The 20,327-nt window shown below is 36.6% G+C and overlaps 2 protein-coding genes across 2 annotated transcripts; one reads left to right on the forward strand and one right to left on the reverse strand.

Annotated features, from left to right (window-relative positions):
• prdx5 (peroxiredoxin 5) lies at positions 1-7,338 on the forward strand. Its single transcript, NM_001024406.1, is given in 6 exon segments — positions 1-27; positions 2,538-2,672; positions 5,230-5,361; positions 5,474-5,512; positions 5,652-5,716; positions 6,948-7,338. Coding segments are annotated over 6 exon segments (489 nt in total). The 5' UTR covers positions 1-15; the 3' UTR covers positions 7,054-7,338.
• Positions 7,339-7,386: 48 nt separating this feature from the next.
• On the reverse strand, positions 7,387-20,300 carry nxf1b (nuclear RNA export factor 1b). The gene is made up of 21 exons (XM_001923926.7): positions 20,060-20,300; positions 17,634-17,865; positions 17,382-17,559; positions 16,576-16,659; positions 16,386-16,490; positions 16,115-16,195; positions 15,954-16,023; positions 15,775-15,863; positions 15,181-15,288; positions 14,988-15,097; positions 10,956-10,992; positions 10,772-10,843; positions 10,628-10,683; positions 10,447-10,554; positions 10,274-10,332; positions 8,718-8,833; positions 8,589-8,631; positions 8,432-8,504; positions 8,159-8,341; positions 8,018-8,078; positions 7,387-7,935 (listed from the first exon to the last, which is right to left on the reverse strand). The coding sequence occupies exons 1-21, from the start codon at positions 20,091-20,093 to the stop codon at positions 7,897-7,899; spliced, it is 1,938 nt and encodes a 645-aa protein (XP_001923961.2). The 5' UTR covers positions 20,094-20,300; the 3' UTR covers positions 7,387-7,896.
• Positions 20,301-20,327: the final 27 nt, after the last annotated feature.

The raw sequence follows: 20,327 nt of genomic DNA on the forward strand, positions 1-20,327 counted from the left end.
ACACCGATAACCAGCATGCCGATCAAGGTAAGAACTCATACCCGGGATACTCACAGACAGGACCGTAAGCGACGTTTGCGCATGACCTTGGCGCTATTTTGGCCGCACTGTACCTAAAATAAACGCATTAGATGCTTCCGGGAAAGCGTGGCGGCCATGAGTGTTTTTATTTCACGCATTTCATAAGCACAAGTGTGCTGTAACGTGAGCTGAATGGGACGGCGTTTTTAAAAGTTTTTTGTCCACTTTCTTTTCCTGATCCTTATTCAGATTTGTTTAAGCGCGCAGTAAAAGTCAGCCTTTAGCTCAATTTGTAAACATTTGTGGGCCTGACGCAACTACACTAGTAATAACGATGCAACTAACCAGTTTAGTAGCTAACGGATTCAACTGATGAACAAATGATTCGAATGTGGCGTTGTTTGCGCTTGACTCGTTGTAATGTAATGTGTATTTATATAGAGCATTTATTGTGCATTGCCAAATATAGTTGCTACTTATCCATACCAGGGTATACTAAATACTGTGGTTTGGTGTTTTATGTGTTGTAAGCATATGGTTCATTTAGTTAAGTTTAGGTTTTGCCCACCCTTTACCCGTGGTTTTAAGTGTGTCAACAATATTTATTATGTTAGTTTGATTTTTTTTTAAACCGTAAATGCAATGGGAATTATGGATGAACAAAAAAAAAATGAAATCAGTTATACTTAAAGGAATAATTCACTCAAAAGTGTAATCCAAGATGTGACTTTTATTTTTCAGTGATTTTTTTTCCTGAAACTGTGGTCCTTGGTGATTTATAAAACGCAAGTCAGTATCTAAAAATAATTATAAATGTTTTGACCAAAAACATCAATTATTTTTGGTAGATTAGTTCCTGTAAGTGTAAGTGCACATGATTTGAAAGAGCCCTTGTTTAATATGAGTCATCAACAAGTTTTCATGGTTCCTAGACAAAGTGCTGCTCCTTGATTATCCAGTTCAACAACAAATACACTGTAGAAAAAGCCTCTGAAAGTCTTTAATGATTAAAACACTGTATTGTGTTTTAAATAGAAAAAATCTAAACAATTTAATGAAAACCCTCAATTTTCTGCCATTTAAATTTTTTTTCACATTTTTGAGGAAAATCTAATAGAATAGTGAAATGAATCACAACTCTTATTAATTAAAAAGAAAATTATATTCTATAATTATTTTACTTTAAAAAATCTTTAATAAATACCTAATTTCACAGGATTCATTTTTTTATCCATAAAGTTCTAAAGAATAGGAACATGATGCATTTTGTTACTGAAAATCCTGTCCTCTTGTGTGACACTATATATGTTAATTTTACAACGTAGGCTCATTCTGAAAACGTAGCCCTATATACATCTCTGGAGATCGCGAATTGTTTAGCAAGAAGTATGTCTGGCTGCATTTCATCTTTAAAACGATTGATATGGGGTGGTATGATGTCGTACCTTTTCGCGCTTACCTCCGTTTGGACGGCTTTCCCGCTGTTACCAGTTTGTCCAGTAGCTCACCATGTACATCGGCAGACTTGAGACACAGAGAGGAGTTGACCATAATGACAGGGTTTGAGTCCAGTGAAAAATTATTCCAGAAAGTGATTATGCAAAACATAAGCCAAAGAATAAAAAAAAACAAGTTAATAACAGGGTAAGAATGTGGTAAAATAAGAAAATGTGGTAAAAATCAGGCGAGGGCTTTTCTTTTTCTGAATTGCTTTTTAAAATTGTCAGTTGGGTATAGAGAAGTGGTTGGGCAGGTCAATCTGTTATTTTGAAAACACTATTGGTTGAGTTTAGGGCAGGAGGAGGGTGGGTCAGTTGATCGGTCTGTCAGGCGACAGCACGCTCTGGATTTACGAGAGAACAGCAGGTGTGAATGGCACTCTCAAGAGAATTTTGAGATCTCAAAAAGCGTACACAGCAGCCTCTGGTGGGTTTGCGAACACAAAAACTGCAAAAAAACGTACCTTCTGGGACATATATGGCGCTCTCCAGAAATGTACATATCGGTACGTTTTCAGAATGAGCCTGAGTTGTAGCTTTAAAATCATCAATTCCGCTAAAAACTGTAATTAGTTGAAGGACACCAATGAGGCTCATGTGACTGTAAAGACTGTGAGTTGTGTCTCATCATTTTTGCTGTCACATCTTAGGACATATTTAATGTAGAGTTCAGTAAAAGTGAAGAAAAACAGTCAAAGAATGAATAAAATTATATTTTCTCAAACACCAGACTTCAAACTACATGAATATATATATATATTTCTTCAAAATGGTGGTTTATAAAAAAAAGTTCTGCCTATTTGTCACATAAACATAAGAACACCTTATATTTGTATTATGAAGTCACTTTTGATTTTGAAATTGGCTTGGGTTTACGGGAACTGCGTCTGTCATCAGAGAACTTGTTTGTTGTTTGTGTTTCTAAGGTGATGAATTTAATCACCACTGAATAATGGATTAGGAAATGAATCTGTCTGATCAGTTTTATGTGTTATTGTTTCTTCTTATCTTGTTAAGGTTGGTCAGCGTCTCCCAGCTGTGGAGGTGCAGGAGGAAGACCCGGGAAACAGCCTCTCAATGGCTGAACTCTTCAGCTGTAAAAGAGGAGTGCTGTTCGGCGTCCCTGGAGCCTTCACTCCTGGCTGCTCTAAGGTACCAACATTCAGACACAACAGAGCTGTAAAACTTCTTAAACGAGGGCAAGGGCTGGGTTTTCGTGCATCTGGAATGCATAGTTGAAGCATTGTGGTTTGCTATTGGCGGATCTCATGTGGGTGGCTAGCTGATCCCGCCCTCATGCTAGTAAACATCATTTGAGAAGTTCCCTTCGTGTTGTTGAAAGAGGAAGTGAAAGTTATTACAAAAAAAAAATTCTCAAACATTCACAATCTTGTTTCCCGTTCAGAATCGCTGTTTATATTATAACATTAGTTTTTTTCAATACTGGTGATAAGTTTTATTTGTATTATATTATATTACACACTCATCGGGCACTTTATTAGGTACACCTTTCTAGTACTAGATTGGACCTACTTTTGCCTTCAGTACTGCCTTAATCCTTGATGGCATAGATTCAACAAGATACTGGAAATATTCCTTAGAGATTTTGGTCCATATTGACTTGATAGCATGACGCAGTTGCTGCAGATCTGTCGGCTGCACATCCATGATGCAAATCTCTAGTTCTACCACATCCCAAATGTGCTCTATTGGATTGAGATCTGGTGACAGTGGAGGCCATTTAAGTACAGCAAACTCATTGTTGTGTTCAAGAAACCAGTCTGAGATGATTCCCGCTTTATGACATTGTGCGTTATCCTGCTGGTAGTAGCCATCAGAAGATGGGTACACTGTGGTCATAAAGGGATGGACATGGTCATCAACAATCCTCAGGTAGGCTGTGGCGTTGACATTGTGTACTAATGTACCCAAAGTGTGCTAAGAAAATATCCCCCACACCATTACACCATCACCAGCCTGAACCATTATTACAAGGCAGTATGGATCCATACTTTTAAGTTGTTGATGCCAAATTCTGACACTTCCATCCGAATGTTGCAGCAGAAATTGAGACTCTTCAGGCCAGCCCACGTTTTTCCAATCTTCTATTGTCCAATTTTGGTGAGCCTGTGCAAATTGTTGCCTCAGTTTCCTGTTTTTAGCTGACAGGAGTGGCACCCGGTGTGGTTTTCTGCTGCTGTAGCCCAAGGCTCGTGTTGTGCATTAAGAGATGCTCTTCTGCATACCTCGGTTGTAACAAGTGGTTATTAGAGTTTCTGTTGCCTTTTTATCTGCTGGAACCAGTCTGACCATTCTCCTCTAACCTCTAGCAGCAAAATCCATGCAACGTTCAAAGTCACTTAAATCACCTTTCTTCCCCATTCTGATGCTCGGTTTGAACTGCAGCAGATTGTCTTGAACATGTCTAAATGCACTGAGTTGCTGCCATCTGATTGGCTGATTAGAAATTCGGGTTAAAAAGCAGCTGGACAGGTGTACCTAATAAAGTGGCCAGTGAGTGTATTACATGAACCAGTAACAATGCCATTGAAATGAACAGATTTTCTTCTTTTTTCACTCAAGATGATACACATTTATGAAACCTTCATATTAATTAATGATATAAAAACCACATTAAAATGACTCATGAATACTTTCCTATGTCAGATATGGGGAAATAGGATTTGATCATTTTTAGGGACAGCAATACTTCATAGTCAGTTTTACAAAAAAGCTCTCTATGCATATCCTAATAAAAAAAAATACCTGAACACACACACACACTATGATTTTTTTAAAGACTATATCTCTTAAAAATAATTGTTAAAAGCATTTAGTTAGTACAAATATTGTATCAAAACAAACCTGGATGCATTATGAGGATTAAACAGTTTAGTTTTAGGATATAATTAGTGAAAGTTGACATTAAGTTCTGTGGAATTTCATTAAAATAATGCTTTTAATTTTAAACTGCAGGGTCATTTTTAACAGGTCAGCCAATTATAATTTCCCAATTTGATGTAAAACAATAATATTTCTGTCTCTCAGCCATGTTCCTCTAGGAGCACCAACCCTGCATGTTGTGGATGTCTCTTTTATCTGTTACACCCATTACAGATCTATCAGCCTCTGCTAATGAGCTGATGATATGAATTGGGTGTGTTTGGTTAAGGAGACATGGAAAATGTGCAGAGCTGGTGGTCCTTTAGGAACATGGTTGAGAAACACAGCTTTAATGCATACTTTTGAACCTCAACTAACATAAAGCTACATATATGATGTTAATTGCGATCTTTAACACTAGAATATAAGAAAGCGTAGCATTGCTCAGTACACCAATCATAAAAGACTGGGTCATACATCCAATCACTGCAAGTTAGCGTCACGTAAAGGAGGGGCTTGGGTAAAAAGAGTCGCTGGGATGATTCATATGAGAGTAGTTGAGAAAAGGAGGCAAAATAAATAAATAAGACATTGAATATGTGTTTAACCTTGCATGCATATCATCCTGTTGCTTGGGACTTCAAAATGCGAAATATAACCCTTCATAAGCTAAAATAGCAGCTCTTTAAGGACTTCACACAGTGCACCAGGTTACACAGATACATGATTCCAGGCCTGAAACACAACACTCAAATGATCCCAGAACAAATAACAAATGTGTGAAAGAAGATTAATAAAGATGAATTGTGTGTTGTGTTTTTCTCAGACTCATCTCCCAGGCTTCATACAGATGGCTGGGGAATTGAGGGCCAAAGGTGTGGATGAGGTTGCATGCATTTCTGTTAATGATGTGTTTGTTATGTCCGCCTGGGGAAAACAGAACGGAGCAGACGGCAAGGTGGGGAAGCTCTCCACCCTTATTTAACATTGCTGATTTAGACTAAAACACAGTCTAACTTGTGTCTGAATGGATTCATCAAGTGAGTCATTAAATGCTTGATGTATTCTAGGTGCGGATGTTGGCTGATCCCACAGGAGCCTTCACTAAGGTCAGATTTGCTCTCGAAACACCTTCATTCATGAGAAGTCATTTCTAAACATTTTATAGATAAAAATCAGCACGAAGCTTGAAATAATACAAGAATAGATGTATATATGTGACCACATGTATAATGTTTTTCTTCACAGGCTGTGGATCTTGTCCTAAACAATGCTCAACTGATCCCGGTGCTTGGGAATTTGAGGTCTCAAAGGTGAGGTGACCGCCTCCCAGAACAAAACATCTCCCTCCCTTGAGTCAACTTTATTTCATGACCCAAGAGAAAGCCACTGTCTGTTGATGTGTGAGATGCTGTGGGAATATGACTAGAAGAAATATATTCAAGCACCAATTAGCAGAGTTTAAGAGGTTTTAATTGTTATAGACATCATGAAATTATTGTACTCAAAATAGTTAAGAGCTGACTAGTTAATAAGATTTACAATCCCATATGAACCCCTGATTTGGCAAAACAAAAATCACAGTAGCTCTCATATAATATATCCACTAAAAGGCATTGGAAAATTACAAGTTGTGCTGTACATAAATCAACTAAACATTTGCATATTAATTAAAAATAAAATTCATATAAAAACAGAGTAAATCTATATTTACACACATTTAAATAAGTGAATAAATATTGAAAAATCTGGGTGCAGATTCCATGTAGGCCTACTAATAGGTGCTTAATTCATAAGTAGTAGCAGCCATGTTTTTTGGATATGTCATGGCCCTCTTGGATATTAGCAGTACATTGGACAAAAGACACTACATGCCAAATTTCTGGTCAATCAGATCAAAGATTGTAGAGTTTCAAGTATGCAATAAAGCAATCACACGTTAGTATGGTCAAAGTAAAAATAAGGGGCTTGTCTCCATTATTTTTAGTTTGACCACAGATTGAGCTTATACAGATGTATTTGGAATTTAGCAAAGATATTTGAAGCGTTATGATAGTTTTAGCAATCTTTTTTTTGGTTTGGCACCCCCTTGTGTTGATACGGAGAATCCTTATGAACTGCAGTAGTTAGGTCAGATTGACTTTAAACCTCGGACTACTCCACAAATATTCAGGAAATTAAATTTGAGATAGTTTCAATCATTTCTTGAGATGAGGATTCCAGTTTATGAGAGCAAACACTTTATAAAAGTCGCAAGCAATTTCATATTTTGATCACTGTAGTAGTACCCCATAGGCCATTTTGTATTAATGAGCAGTTGAACAGGTAAGAGCATGTAAATACATAAAACAGAATAATTTTGCACAGTTAACACTAGAAACAAGAAGCCTCGTATTGAGCTTTCAAAATGTCCACAATCACTCCTGTTATAAGCGAGATGGACAACAAACTAACAGCATAGAAGTGTGAAATTCAGTCTCATTTTCATGGGTAAGTGACATTCTCAGTTCTTTCTCTCAATCCTGATTGGTTGCTTGTGTGCAGGTATGCCATGCTGATTGAAAATGGAGTGGTGACTAAGCTCAGCGTGGAGCCTGATGGGACTGGCCTGACCTGCAGCCTGGCATCAAACTTTCTGGCTGAGGTCTAAAGAGCTACATCCAGCTTACAACCAATTCATCAGTCACCCTCTAGTCATAAACCAGACTGCCCAATCGCAATAAAAAAATACAGATATGTAACATTGACAACACTATTGCTTATGTTATGGAAAAAAACATGTTTACTAAGAGCAGTAATTCATTCCTTCCTATTTTAATGTGGGAACAAAGCACAAGTTTGGCTGTAAACCGCACAAATCTTTTTATTCTGACTGTTACGTATTGTAACCTATAGTATTTACCCAAGCAGCAATAAATATTTCTTCATGACTGCATCCAATTTGATGATTTCTTGCAGTAATAACAATAAAAGGGGCACAGAGTAAAAGAACGGAGGTACGATTTATGACAGCATATTCACAGTATTTTACAAACGGACACATTCAACTGAACTGAAGTGTTATATTTTCCTTTTCAACTGTAGATAGACAGTAAAATACTTTCAGTCTTGAACAACGTAAGATCATAATTAATATTTATTTTACAAAACACAAGCAATGAACGTGTACTTTATTTGCCACAACTGTCCCCTATTGGACATGACAATTTAAAACTTAAGGAAACATCGAACCGCAGAGTTGGTGAGGGGGGAAATTATTCACAAAAGGAGGAAAAACATTGTCTTAGTGTCTTCCTGAGTCACTATTTGTCTTCGCTCGACTTTTATTTTTCCTTATTTGTCTCATATTTTTGCTCTGTAAACGAATTATTTCCTTTGTGGAGAACGTTTTCCATCAGAAAAACAAGAATTATACAAAAAAGAAAAAAAAATATTCGAGGAGGACAGAATCTGAAAAGCACCTCATGGTTTCTGGAAAAGCTTCAACATGAACTCATTTCACAAACGCAACATCTGGGATCTTTCCTTGTGCCTGTAAAAGACAAAGTACTATAAACACAGGATATTCAATTATTTATCTTTGTGCGAATCATAAGCAAGTGATACTGGCTTACCTTGAGGCCTGTGAAGATCTGAGCGGCTCTTTCAAAATCCCAATCATTATCTTGTAGGCACCTGATTAAAAGAATAAAAAGAAACATTCAGTCCAACTTTATATGACTCTACAACAATCCAGTAATTAACTGAGCCCTTACTTTTGAGACCACTCGAGGTTCATTCCGGATTTCAGTGAGAAGGCAGCAAGCATTTCTTGTTGGTGGGCAGACAGAGTGGGCACAGGACTGCTGGATGGCGTGGGTGCTGGAGCGACGAATGCGCGGCGAATCTCCTCCGTTGTGGCGTTTCGAACGAACAGCTCGTCATTCACAATACACAGACTGAAAGGTTGAAAACAGGTTAAAGTTACACTGATAATCAAACTAAAGCCATGTGTTTAAAAATCAAACAAATGAGACTTTCAGACTTACCCAGTGCTTCCTGCAGGAACAGCGATGAACACCCGGGAAAAGGCTCTGTAGGTCTCTCTGGACTTTCCATCCACTTTAAAGGGAGAAGAGCAAAAAATTAGGTTGTGGATCACACAGCTCACACACACTCTGAAGGATTTAAAATTAAGGAACTTACTTTCTTTGAAAACTCCACAGACTGTGAATGCCAACAGTGTAGCCTGAGAACAATAAAAGGCGGAAATAAAAACTACATACCTTAATATGAAATACGAAACATACTAACAACGTGGAAAGCTGCACTCACCGTGTAGGTGTTGACATCAACGACAAATGAGGCGATGTCATGTTGTGTTTTGGGAAGTTCATTCAGGAAAGCCACCACATTCAATCGTGTGTGTTTGATCAAACGGTACCGTGTTGCTGAAATAAAAATGGTCAATAGAGTTTAAAAAAAACAGATACTAAACATGTAACATTTGTTGAAATATTGTAGACAAAATTTGTTTCAACAAAGTTGGGCAAATTGTGGTAAAAAAAAATAGAGGTGAGTATTTTTATTCACGGTCTAACATGAACACCTGCCAAACACTAAATTTGAGTGGGCATGTACAAAACTAAATAAGTACACATCTAAAAATGCCTTGGGGAAAAAGGGGATCCAGACACAGCCTCTATAAGCACCTGTACTGTCCCTTCAAGTTTTTTTTCTGATTGGTCCCCTGCATTGCAGCTAATGCCGAGTTCAGACTGCACGATTCTCAAAGTAGTCGTGTCACTGAAGTTTTCAAACTGCATGACTATCGGGGGTAGCATTCTGCCACTGCTTTTTTTACACTGCAAGATATATCAGCGTCAGCTTCACACCGCATGACTTTAAAATAGGGAGAATTGTCGACAACTTTGTCTCAGTCCGCAAACTACATCTCACAACCAAACAGCTGCGAGAAGTTACATGGAAACAACGCCAGGTCACGTAGTAATATTTTGTTATTAACTACATAATGAGAAAGAGGTCTTTAATAGGGTAGAAAATGTACTTATTTTGCTCAACTAGCTTTTAACGGTAATTAGCAATTTAACTTATTCGACCCAGTTGTGATATTGCTCACATGACAAGTCAAACATACGGGTGCTCCTGCAAAATTTCTAAAGTTTTTCCTATATTTCTTGAAAATAGGCCCTTTTAACTTCTCCCAACATCCCGCTGGCCTGCAGATACACATACTAGTGGATGCTGCTCTCTCATTGGCTGTAGTTAATTGCAGATGTTGTTTTTAATCAGAACATTTCACAGAGCATGATTTTAAATCAGCATCAGCTCCAGATATTTATCTGGCATCAGCCACTCATCTGCAATTCTCTCAGATCACATCTTTGATAGTTCACACTGTGGGATTGGTACTCAGGTGAATGAGCACAAATTGGCCAGTGATTTCAGGCATTTGTCTGCGATTTCTCAAAACCTGTCGGCGAGTCAAAATCAGGGCTACAATCTTGCAGTCTAAACTAGGCATGACACTGATGAATGGCGATGTGTGTAAAAGTTGAAGTTAGTTCCACTTTACAAGGCGTCTTAAAACTCTGCATAACGGTCATACATGTCCATCAACCCAGTTCACATTTACAATGTGACAATTTAGATTGTGTATCCTAACTTCCCCATTCTAAAATTAAACAACACACACACAGCTTAATGGCCAGTTACAAAAATGAAAGTAATAATAATATATAGATGTCATATTTTTAAAGCAATTGGTGTTATTTTAGACCATGTTAATTAAATATATTATAGTGAAGCCATAGAACCTACAAAACAGAAATGAAAGATGTAGTGTAAAGATGTATTCAGTATTTACTTACTAGGGTCTTTCATGCGCTTGATATTGCGACTGTCTTTCTGATACTCCCCTAAAGTACTTCTGCAGACACAGATTGAGAAAAACACTCAAAAACATGCCAAATGATGGCACACCAGATTATATGGTTTATTAGGAAAAAAAAAAAAAGTGATGATTGAAAAAATGATAACATACTTTGAGGGGTTCAGGGAAACGAAGGGAATGCTAAGGGAGAAAGTGGCTCCGTCATGATAGGCGTCCAGCAGTGGCTGTCTGTTTCCAGAGTCATATATGTTGTAAAACCTAAACAATGAGACAGATGTTTGAACGTTTTACTTTGACAAAAACTAATTTATAAAGACCCACATATACATACTGTTGCAGGAAACAAAGGATGATGTTCTTGATTTCCTCAGAGCAGAAGTAGCTTGCCTGTGTTCACAATAAAAGACAGAGATTAAGTATGGAAGTCAACTGTGGCTTGCTCAAAAATGAAGAATGTATCAAAACTAGTACAAACCTTGGAAGGTGGAAGAGTGGATGGACCATCATCCAAGTCAAAACCAATAGGAGGTGGAAGGTCATGTCCATCCTGTTAAAAACCAAGAAATGAGCATAAAGTACAATTAGGATGAACATGATTGCATGTTCAAGTTAGCACACAACAAAGCGACACCAATAGTTAAACACAGGGGACTTCCTACCAGTTTGAGCAGCTTGGGGAATCGTTCCCGAATGGCACTGTCCAACAATCACAAAGACAGAACAAAAGTGAGTTAGTACGAGACACATATGCGTCATTGAAATATCCCACATGAACACCCAAAAACTTGAGCCGGGGCATCTTAAGTGTTCAGTAATCAGAGAAAACATTTACTTACAGATAATTATCCATCAGGCTTGAGATATTGTGATACTGTGAACTTTCACACAGACGTTAATGTACACTACCATTCAAAAGATGAGGCTGGTGTGATTTGGCTGCATTAATTTCTACTAAAACAATAGCAATAACTGAAATACTTCAAAACATTTTAATTTTAATCTATTTTAAAATTCATATTCTTTGGCAAAATGATGGCAAAGCTTCAGTAGCTACGTTTCCGTTCACCTATTTTTATGTGGATTTTGGATATGTGCATAAAAAATATATACAAAAAAATCAGTTGATAGAAACGCCAAGCTGTGCATACATTTTAAAAATGTGCATTAAAAAAACATACAAGTATAACAGAGTAGGATAAACTTTTTATTTGACAAGATGCGCATAAACTACGATGGAAACACTTTTACTGAACAAATTAAAGTATTAATTAAAAATAAAAATAAAGTGTCATGTGATTTTGTTATAAGAAAATGTGATTATAAAAATGTTTGTGAATGGACAAACCAGCAGGCTGAGCACATTGTAAAACATCTGAACTGTTCTTTTAGTCATTCTAAAACAACAGTTTTAGTGTTATTAAATTATTAATTACCTCAATAATTGGCAAGAACATCTGTGCTCCACGTCTGACGCCAACAAACACCACACATTCATTGCGTGTTACATTGTCTTCTGAGGTCATTTATTATATAAAGAAAAGATTCACACAGCTTATCCTGCAGCAAATTTAGTTTTTACTGTTGATATTTGGCGTCAGTTAATCAGGAAGTGGCTGAATTTTGTTCTCTTTGACCACTTGGATGAAAACGCTTCTTATGCACATAAGTTTAATTTGCATTTTTGGATGGAAACGTAGCTAGTGTCACACAATACTTAATAAATAACATGCCAATTTGCTACTCAAGAAAGTTTTATCATTAACAAAAAACATTTGATATTTTTACTGAAAGTCTTGATGATCAGAAAGCAACAAGAGGCATTTATTCAAAATAGAAATTATTAATTTAAGTCTTTACTATGACATTTACATAATTTTTTAAACTACTAACCTCAAACATTTCAACAGTAGTGTCTTTAACCAACAAACAAAAACCATTCCTTTCAAGTTGAACAAATAGCTCAAGATTTCCTCAATAACCCATCAAGTATGTCTTGTACTAATAAAAATGACAAAAACACAAGCGTTTGAGTCAGAGCACCAATGAGCCAATCACAGCCTTGTTTCAGCTCCCTCCCGCCCCCGGCACATGGTACTTACCCAATCACAATACTCACCACTGGTGCCCCTACAGGTCGAACAGACACACGCAGGCTGGCAAAGGATGGGGGCAGTGGGGTGTTGTGAGGGGTAGAGTTTGGTGAACATTCACACCATCAGTCAGTCAGTCGCTCTGTCTGTATTTGTTTTGTTTATTTTGCTTCGCTTTTTTTTTTGGCACACATTTAGCAAAAAGAGTATGTTGTTTGATAAACGAATGCTATAATCTGGTCATGCTGGTGTTACTTATCAGCAAAACTCATTTATTTTTATCAAACAGCATCAGGCACTGACAATTTTTTTTTAGGTTGCAAACATTTTCTTAAAATGTTGCAAATGATGTTTTGAATGACTAATGACAAAACTATGTTCAAGAAATCTATTCAAGATGGCAGTTACAAAAGAAATATGGTGCTCATAGTTGCTAGTTTAAGGGAGGGAATTTATTTTAATTGTTAAAAGATCAATAAATGAATTTCTCATTTAAAAGTAAAACTGATGAAATTCAGCCATACAAACACACACAAAAAGTGTGTTTGGGCACTAGTGTACTAAATTAAGCATAATCCAGTAATAAGACAGCAAACGCACAGCCATACAGTATGAAACAACACCAAAAGAGAGGGTTTAAAAGAAGGTTTGTTAAAAATAAATTAACAAAAGTTAATGAATATAAAACCAGAACGTCACAATTGTTGAACCCTGAGCTTTTGAACAGATCATAATAATACAAACAGTAAAATACACTATAAAAGCTGTATGGGCTATTTGGTCTACTCAATTTGGACCCCACCATTAAAATTAAGAACAGCAGGGTATTTATTCAAGCAATTAATCAAAGCTTTATTTGAGCCCAGACAGCTTACGGTACAATTTCCCATGTAATCTAATTAGTAATCTATTTTTACATTGAAATATTTCAAAGCTGTTCCTGTGATCCTCTCCAGTATTTTCCTCTCAGCGTTTTGCCTTTGCAGGATTGTAGATCTGATGCTTTATTTTTTCCTTCAACATGCTCTAGGACGAAGATCGTGAAAAAGGTCAATCTGACCAACTATCCTCCACCTCAGTTTGAATTCACAAACAGCGAGAGAACTGCCTCTCATTATTCACCATGCAACAAAGCTCGCATTATGGAGCAGAGCTCGGCTCAAGGTCACTCTTAAAAACCTTCCCCTCTCCTTCTCCACCCGCAGCATCTCCTCTGGAACATCTCGTCTTCTTCACTCCAGTCTTCTTTATCTTCGAATCGTTGGCTGTGGCCAGTTTTGCGGCTGTGCCTGCCTTAGGTTGTCCCATGCTCAAAGTTGGGATCTTACCCGTCTTTGACTAACCAGCCTCTCACTGGCCACGCAGCACTAGCAGTGCTTCAGGTGTCACATGTGCAGGGCGGGTGGGAGGGAGGAGGGTGCCGGCGTTTTGGAAAGGTGGAGGACAAATGTACTTTACAGAGCATCATTTCCAGCAGTACGTTCTGTCCTTTAAGAAACTTATCCATAGGCATTCTGGGAGGTCACATGTTGAAGCTGCTGAACTTTTTGAATTGACTACTGAACTATGAGGTAATGTAACTGTATTATATACTTAAATTTTAGGCGATTACATTTCGTCTGTGCAAAAAGCTACAGGGCCAACAGTGTGAGGGCAGAGAATAGGATCGAAATGAAGCAAGAATGAAGCAAAGCAAGTGTGAAGTCTATAAAAAAAAAAATTAGGAAAAATTTATTCTTACTGGGTTGCCACTGGAACGTGAACATATGAATATTATTATCATATGCCTGATGGTTGAAGTAGTGAAGAATTATTTGCAGGATTAAAACACCTGCACGTTACAGACAGGGCTGAATGACCAGAAGTACAAAGGGGTGGGACTTATGAATTATGATTTCCGTTTTATAACATGCAATGATTACAAAAACAACTGCAATGATAAAAAAGGACATTTTCTTTATCTCTGCCTTGGTGGGCAGTGGTTCATCCAGAAAGAAAAGAAAAAAAAATAATAATAAAATGCAATATTCAACTGAAGAATGTTAAAATGTTCCATACACAACACATTGGTCTGTTGTCTATAATAGAGTTAGTGACTGACATGCTTTTTGGGTGTATTTTACAAAACACAACCACCCCCTTCCAGCATTACGGCTCTGGTATACTTCAAACCAAGAATGAAAAAGACCTTCGTCTGAAGTACACCAAGGCCTTTATTTGTTATCTGTTGTTCTTACAGGTGGTGTATGTATAGGCATGCATTCATTCATTCATCTGTACGAGTGCACAAACACACAACTGTTCTATTTCAGACCTGAAACACACTGTACGCAAGTACTTGAACGCAGACGCACTAACTGTGCAAGATTGTGTTCTCGAATAGTTTAAACTGCAATTCATAAGTATGTGTTGCAATCTTAGCAAATTTTAAATGTTTCTCTTTCAGATCAGCCTCTACAGTTTAAAGTATTAAAGTATCGAGGCTTGTTTCTGTTAAGTAATGTAAGAGCACATGTTCGTAAGTGTTGGCATCGATGTACTTGTGTATAGTATTTTTCTGGCTTAATCTTCACCAGACAATAAATGGCACGTAAGACTAACCTGATGTAGTCAGCATGGATCTTGAAATGGTGACACAAAGGATTTCCCTCCAGTGAGAGATCCACCAGCTTCAAACCCTTTAGCTTATCAAGTTCTCTTTCTGTCTTCAGCTAAAACATGAAACAATGACACATGACTGAAAGAATTACAGGTAGCAAGATAAATCTACAGGCATCAGAGAGCACATTCATACCTCATTGTGTGACAGATTGAGAATTTTTAGGTTGGGAACTTTGTGGATAATATCCACCAGGTCATCCAGCCTGAATAACCGGTTATTACTTAGGTTTAGACAAACCAGCTATGAATGGGGTAAAAGAAAAACATTATGAGTTATGCACACATATTTACATTCAGTATGATTGTTTTTTTCAATGCCTTTGTAAAAGCTTAAAGCCATGTTTGTTTGTTTATTAAATCAGACATTATAATAAAAAATAACCTTTTTGTTTTTCGAACATTTAATAATCTACAATTTAAATATCATCTCTCCCTGTTATTGCAAAATGTCTTGTTTTGTGATGCTTCAGAAATAATTCTATACCCTAATATCATGAGCAGAACGATTTCTTCTAGGTGTTGAAAATGGTTGCACTTCTTAACACTTTTGTAGAAACCATATTTAATGAAAAGGATTTGTTACAAGTTTTGTAACAAAGCTATGCTTGTAACATCATACATTTCTTAACTAATTTTAAGTATCAATTCAAAGTCAAACTGACCCAAAACTTAAAAAGCAAAAAACAAAAGTTGTACATTCTTGAACTTTTTGAGAGACATCTTGTACCTCAGGAATGTTTTCCTCAATAATCTTAATGACCGCACACATGGAGTTTTTCCGGTTCAAGGTAACCTCAATATTTTGTGAAACCAAATCTGTTGGAAAAGAAGAAAACTGATGAGAAACAAAAACAAGTCAAACCCAATAAACACATTTAAGTGGAGAAAGAATGAAAAAATGCAAACCTGGATCGACCCTGATGTTGTTCAGGTCAAGAGCCTGCTGTGATCCATCAAATCGTTTGGCCATGCATTGCTGCAAACAACAAATTATAGTTACAGGAAATAATAAATAATCCATAAATCATCTAAATGAAAATCAATAAGATGTTTTAACAATCACTCACCTTCAAATGCTCAAGATCTGCAGGCTTCAGATCAGAGTGAATTAAAGTGGGTGGGGGGCAGCTGTTCATGATAACAGCCACCTGTCCATCAAAGATTGGCATCAAGTTAAACTCTTAAGTACATGGACTGAACTAAAATTCTTATACAGATCTTTAAAATAACAAATATTTCTTTATCTTACTGTAGATGCACTTCAATTGAATGATAATGGGATTTCTGTCATCTTCTAGTTATTTATGATGCATTTAGTGTAACGAAAGTATATTTTACCTTATATCCATCTTTGTCCGTTATTCTACGTGAAACTTTAAATATAGCGTTAGCGGTTGTAGAGTCTTCAACATAAAACTGGGCCCTGTTCCCATCCAGATGATACTATTTCCAAGAGAAGTAAAAAAAAAAATTACATTTAGCAAGTCATCTGATTATTAAAACATTTTAGAGAAAATTCTTGACTTACTTGAACGGCATGGAATGGTATGGGACAGACACTCTGAAGTGAAGAAAGAAGCCAGTCTTTATCGTATTTCTTCCCATAAGGAATCTGTGGTCAAACATAAGCACAATATATGACAACGATAATGACAGTTTATTTATATCACACTTTGTTTAACAATAACTACACACAACACACAAACAACAAGAGTGAGCCAATGACATAAACAAATACACAGAATAATGTGTAACAATATAATATGCAAATAAGATGATTATCAAGTTTTAAGTAAATCCAAAGACCCCACTAAACTAAAATTCTTTTTTTTGATCGCCATTCATTGGTAAAAAGACATTTTCAATACCACGAGCAGCATATTGTTAATGAACAATCCAATGTAGCTCACATTACTTAGTGTGGTGTTTAGATAAATACGTTAATGAATATGCAAACATCTGATAGTAGCCATGTTGATATTTGACAAACCTCTGCAAGTATAGTCACGTTGATTTATTTGCAACTTTATACAGTAGGTTGTTTTAAGACACAGGTGTCAAACAGGTGCCTCAGCTCTGCACAGTTTAACTTTAACCCCAATTAAACACACTAGATCAAACTAATTGAGTCCTTCAGGCTTGAACCTACTGATAAGCAGGGTTAAAACTAAAATGTGCAGGGCTGCAGCCCTCTAGGAACTTAAAGTGTCAAAAGCACTTTAAAAATGTTTAAATTAACACTTCTTCATTCTTTAATTTAACTAGAAGTACTTCAAAGCATTGGCATGATTATAAAAGCATATCTCATGTGTTATTAATGTGTAATGCACTAACCGTCATTTTAAACCAGTTCTTGCTTCTTCCATCAGATAGTCCTCCACCGCCGCCCCCTCCTCCTCCTCCTCCTCTGCCTCCAAATCGGTTGCCACCTCTATCGTCATTTCCACCACCTCCTCTTCCACCTTTGCGATTGCGGTCATCACGACGGTTTTGTTGTCTGCCATATGGATTACTACAAGAAAGCATGAAACGTTAACTTGATCATCGCACAAATAAAAGTATAATTCCGCATCCACAAGTGCTTACTATCTGCGCTGCGAGCTGTCTTGAGGGATGTCAGACATGGTCACGTCTCCATCATCATCATGAAGTCTTGACCGGGGGCCAGGGCCGCCACCTCCTCCTCCTCCTCCACCTCCCCCGCTGTGACCTCCTCGATGCCTTGGACGAGACATCTGATCACTGTACAAGGGGGCTCTGAAAGGGCCTCTGCCTTTACGGTTGCGATGCTTTGGTCCACCAACACGGTCATCATGCTCTGAAGGATGAAAGAGTCAGAGGTGTGAACGTGTCATTAACAAACACAACTGATGTGTCATAATCCTTGAACAAATGTGCCAATTAGCCATGGGAAGATAACTGGTTTCAAGGTTTACAGCGATTTGGAAAAGTCGAGGTTTCAAAACAAAGTTTTCTGTTATAAAGTCTATGTATTTTTTTCTCTCACCTTTTTTTAATGTGTTGTCAATAAAAACGTGTTTTTGAAATCAATGAATGAAGACAGCAGAAATCAATGATTTATTTTAATTATTTAGCTTGACATGTTTACGGTTTCAAAATATTATAAATATTTCCTAAAATAAAAGAAATTTTATTCAATGGGGGAAAAAAATTGTTTGTTTACTCGGACATAAAAAAAAACATTTTGGAGCTGTAGTCAAACTCAAACTGTGGTATATTTATCCAAGGATATCATATCGTCCAAAACTTATACCGGCCCATGCCTAGTGCTAACTATATAACAAGTGCAAGAATCAGCATTTGAAAATGGTCTACAATGTAGACTTTTTTTGCTGTAACAAAAAAAAAAAAAAAAAAAAAAAAAAAAAAAAAAAAAAAAAAAAAAAAAAACGTGTTTACACCTAAACCATTTAGAGTTGACAAAACCCAATGACTTCCATGGTAATTTTTGCTCCTACTATTGAAGATTATGAATCCTTGCAAACAGCATTCTTCAAAACATCTTTTGTGTTCAACTGAAGAAAGAAACTCAAGATGTTTAAAACCATATGGTGGAAGAGTAAATGATGAGGCATTTTCATTTTGTGGTGATCTACCATTTAGTATGTGTTTTGATTGATTGGAGCACAAGTGGACAAGTGAAAAACATTGTTCTGCTTATGTTTTCTCACCTTAAAACCAAACACACACTTCCAGAATTAAATAGCAAAGTAATAAATCCAGTCTGGCTAGCTAGTCTGTTAAAAAAATATATTTTATTTTCAAAAATTAAGCCTGTTAAAAGCTCAGCAGAAAATGCACTAAAATGAACAGAATGTTTGCTTTTCCTGACTATACACTATTTACAATAGTAAAACAGATTATCCCACTATGGAAAATTTTTTATACCTTTATTTTATTCATTATATTTTTAGATGTATTATAGTGGCAGTTTTAATGTGTTTATGCTTTTTCTTTAGAAATTGTAATCATGCACATATTATTAAAATTTAAAACTTATAGCTTAATAGCTCTCAATTATTTAATATAAATATACAAAGGACATTTTATTACTGAGATATCATAGAAGCTTGTGTTTACATGATTTTAAGCAAGTACAGTTAGTATTATGCGTTTATAGCTCTTATATTATGTGCAACTAATATATGTTAAGAGGTAGTTCACGTAAACATTTTCTCATTTACACACTCAAATGGTTATAAACATTTAGGAATTTCTCTCCACTCTTGAGCATAAAACAAGATATTATGGGAAAAGTTGGAAAAAAGTTGGCTTTCATAGCAGGAACAAATACACTATAATACAAGTATTTTTAATATCTAACCTTGAACTCAACAAGAAAGAAACTGAAAGAGGTTTAAAACTAGAGGAGGGCGAGTAAATGATGACAGGCTTTTCATTTTGGGGTGAACTATGCCTTTAATTGCCTCTCACAATACAACAAATAATCGTTGATAAATTTGTATAACTTTGTAAACATATTCAATAGTGTCTAATTAAATACACAAACTATTTTTCTGAGTGTTTTATGGCAAATAGTCAGAGTACACAGAGTTAACCTGCCAAAAGGCTCATTTGGGTTCTTTTGTTAGCATTAGGGTCTCGACATCATTGCTTCAGGTTAGTCAATACGATACCACATAAGTTCAACACGAGCTCAACACGCATTACCACCATGTGGCCAGTTCATCCCGCTCAATAATTTCTATGTAATTCCAATAAATACGGCAAAATGCGGCTAAATGAATCAAGACAATGCGTTTAGCGTTGGTCAAAATCAGCTCATACAACAAAAACACAACGGCGACTTACAAATAAGCTAGCTGGCTAGATGAACTTATGTAAATCCTAACGCTACACAGCTGGAGAATACAGAGAAGAAGAAAACAGGTTCTGGGACGCAGTATGACAGTGTATAATCTTAATCCAACTATACAAATGTGAAGGCATTGAAATGGACGCGAGAGCTTTTGTTAACGGCTCAAACTTACCATTATAGTAGCGCGAGTCGTCTGCTGTCGCCATCTTTTCAGAAGGCTTCACGCTACTTTAAATGTAAGATATATACGACTCCCAGGTGTTATTTTAGTAGTTTTATAAAAAACACCAAACAGAGAGGCGTTAAGATAACACTTTGAACGGCTGAAAGATCCGAAGAAATGCTTTCTTATCCGTGTTTCGTGCCAGAAATAATCTGCCTCCGTGCTGGGCAGCTGCTACTACTGACTCTTCTTCGAATACCCAGCGGACAGTTCGCTC

Source organism: Danio rerio, chromosome 21 (genome assembly GCF_049306965.1).
Source record: "Danio rerio strain Tuebingen ecotype United States chromosome 21, GRCz12tu, whole genome shotgun sequence".
In the NCBI taxonomy this organism is placed as follows: Eukaryota; Metazoa; Chordata; class Actinopteri; order Cypriniformes; family Danionidae; genus Danio; species Danio rerio.

Excerpts from the sequence above, each read along its gene's own strand:
- nxf1b (XM_001923926.7), bottom strand. The coding sequence starts at position 20,093 with ATGGCGACAGCAGACGACTCGCGCTACTATAATG. Across the intron at positions 10,555-10,627 it reads ATCCTTTGTTTCCTGCAACA|GTTTTACAACATATATGACT; the intron begins GTATGTATATGT and ends CTCATTGTTTAG. Across the intron at positions 10,333-10,446 it reads GTTTCCCTGAACCCCTCAAA|AAGTACTTTAGGGGAGTATC; the intron begins GTATGTTATCAT and ends CTGTGTCTGCAG.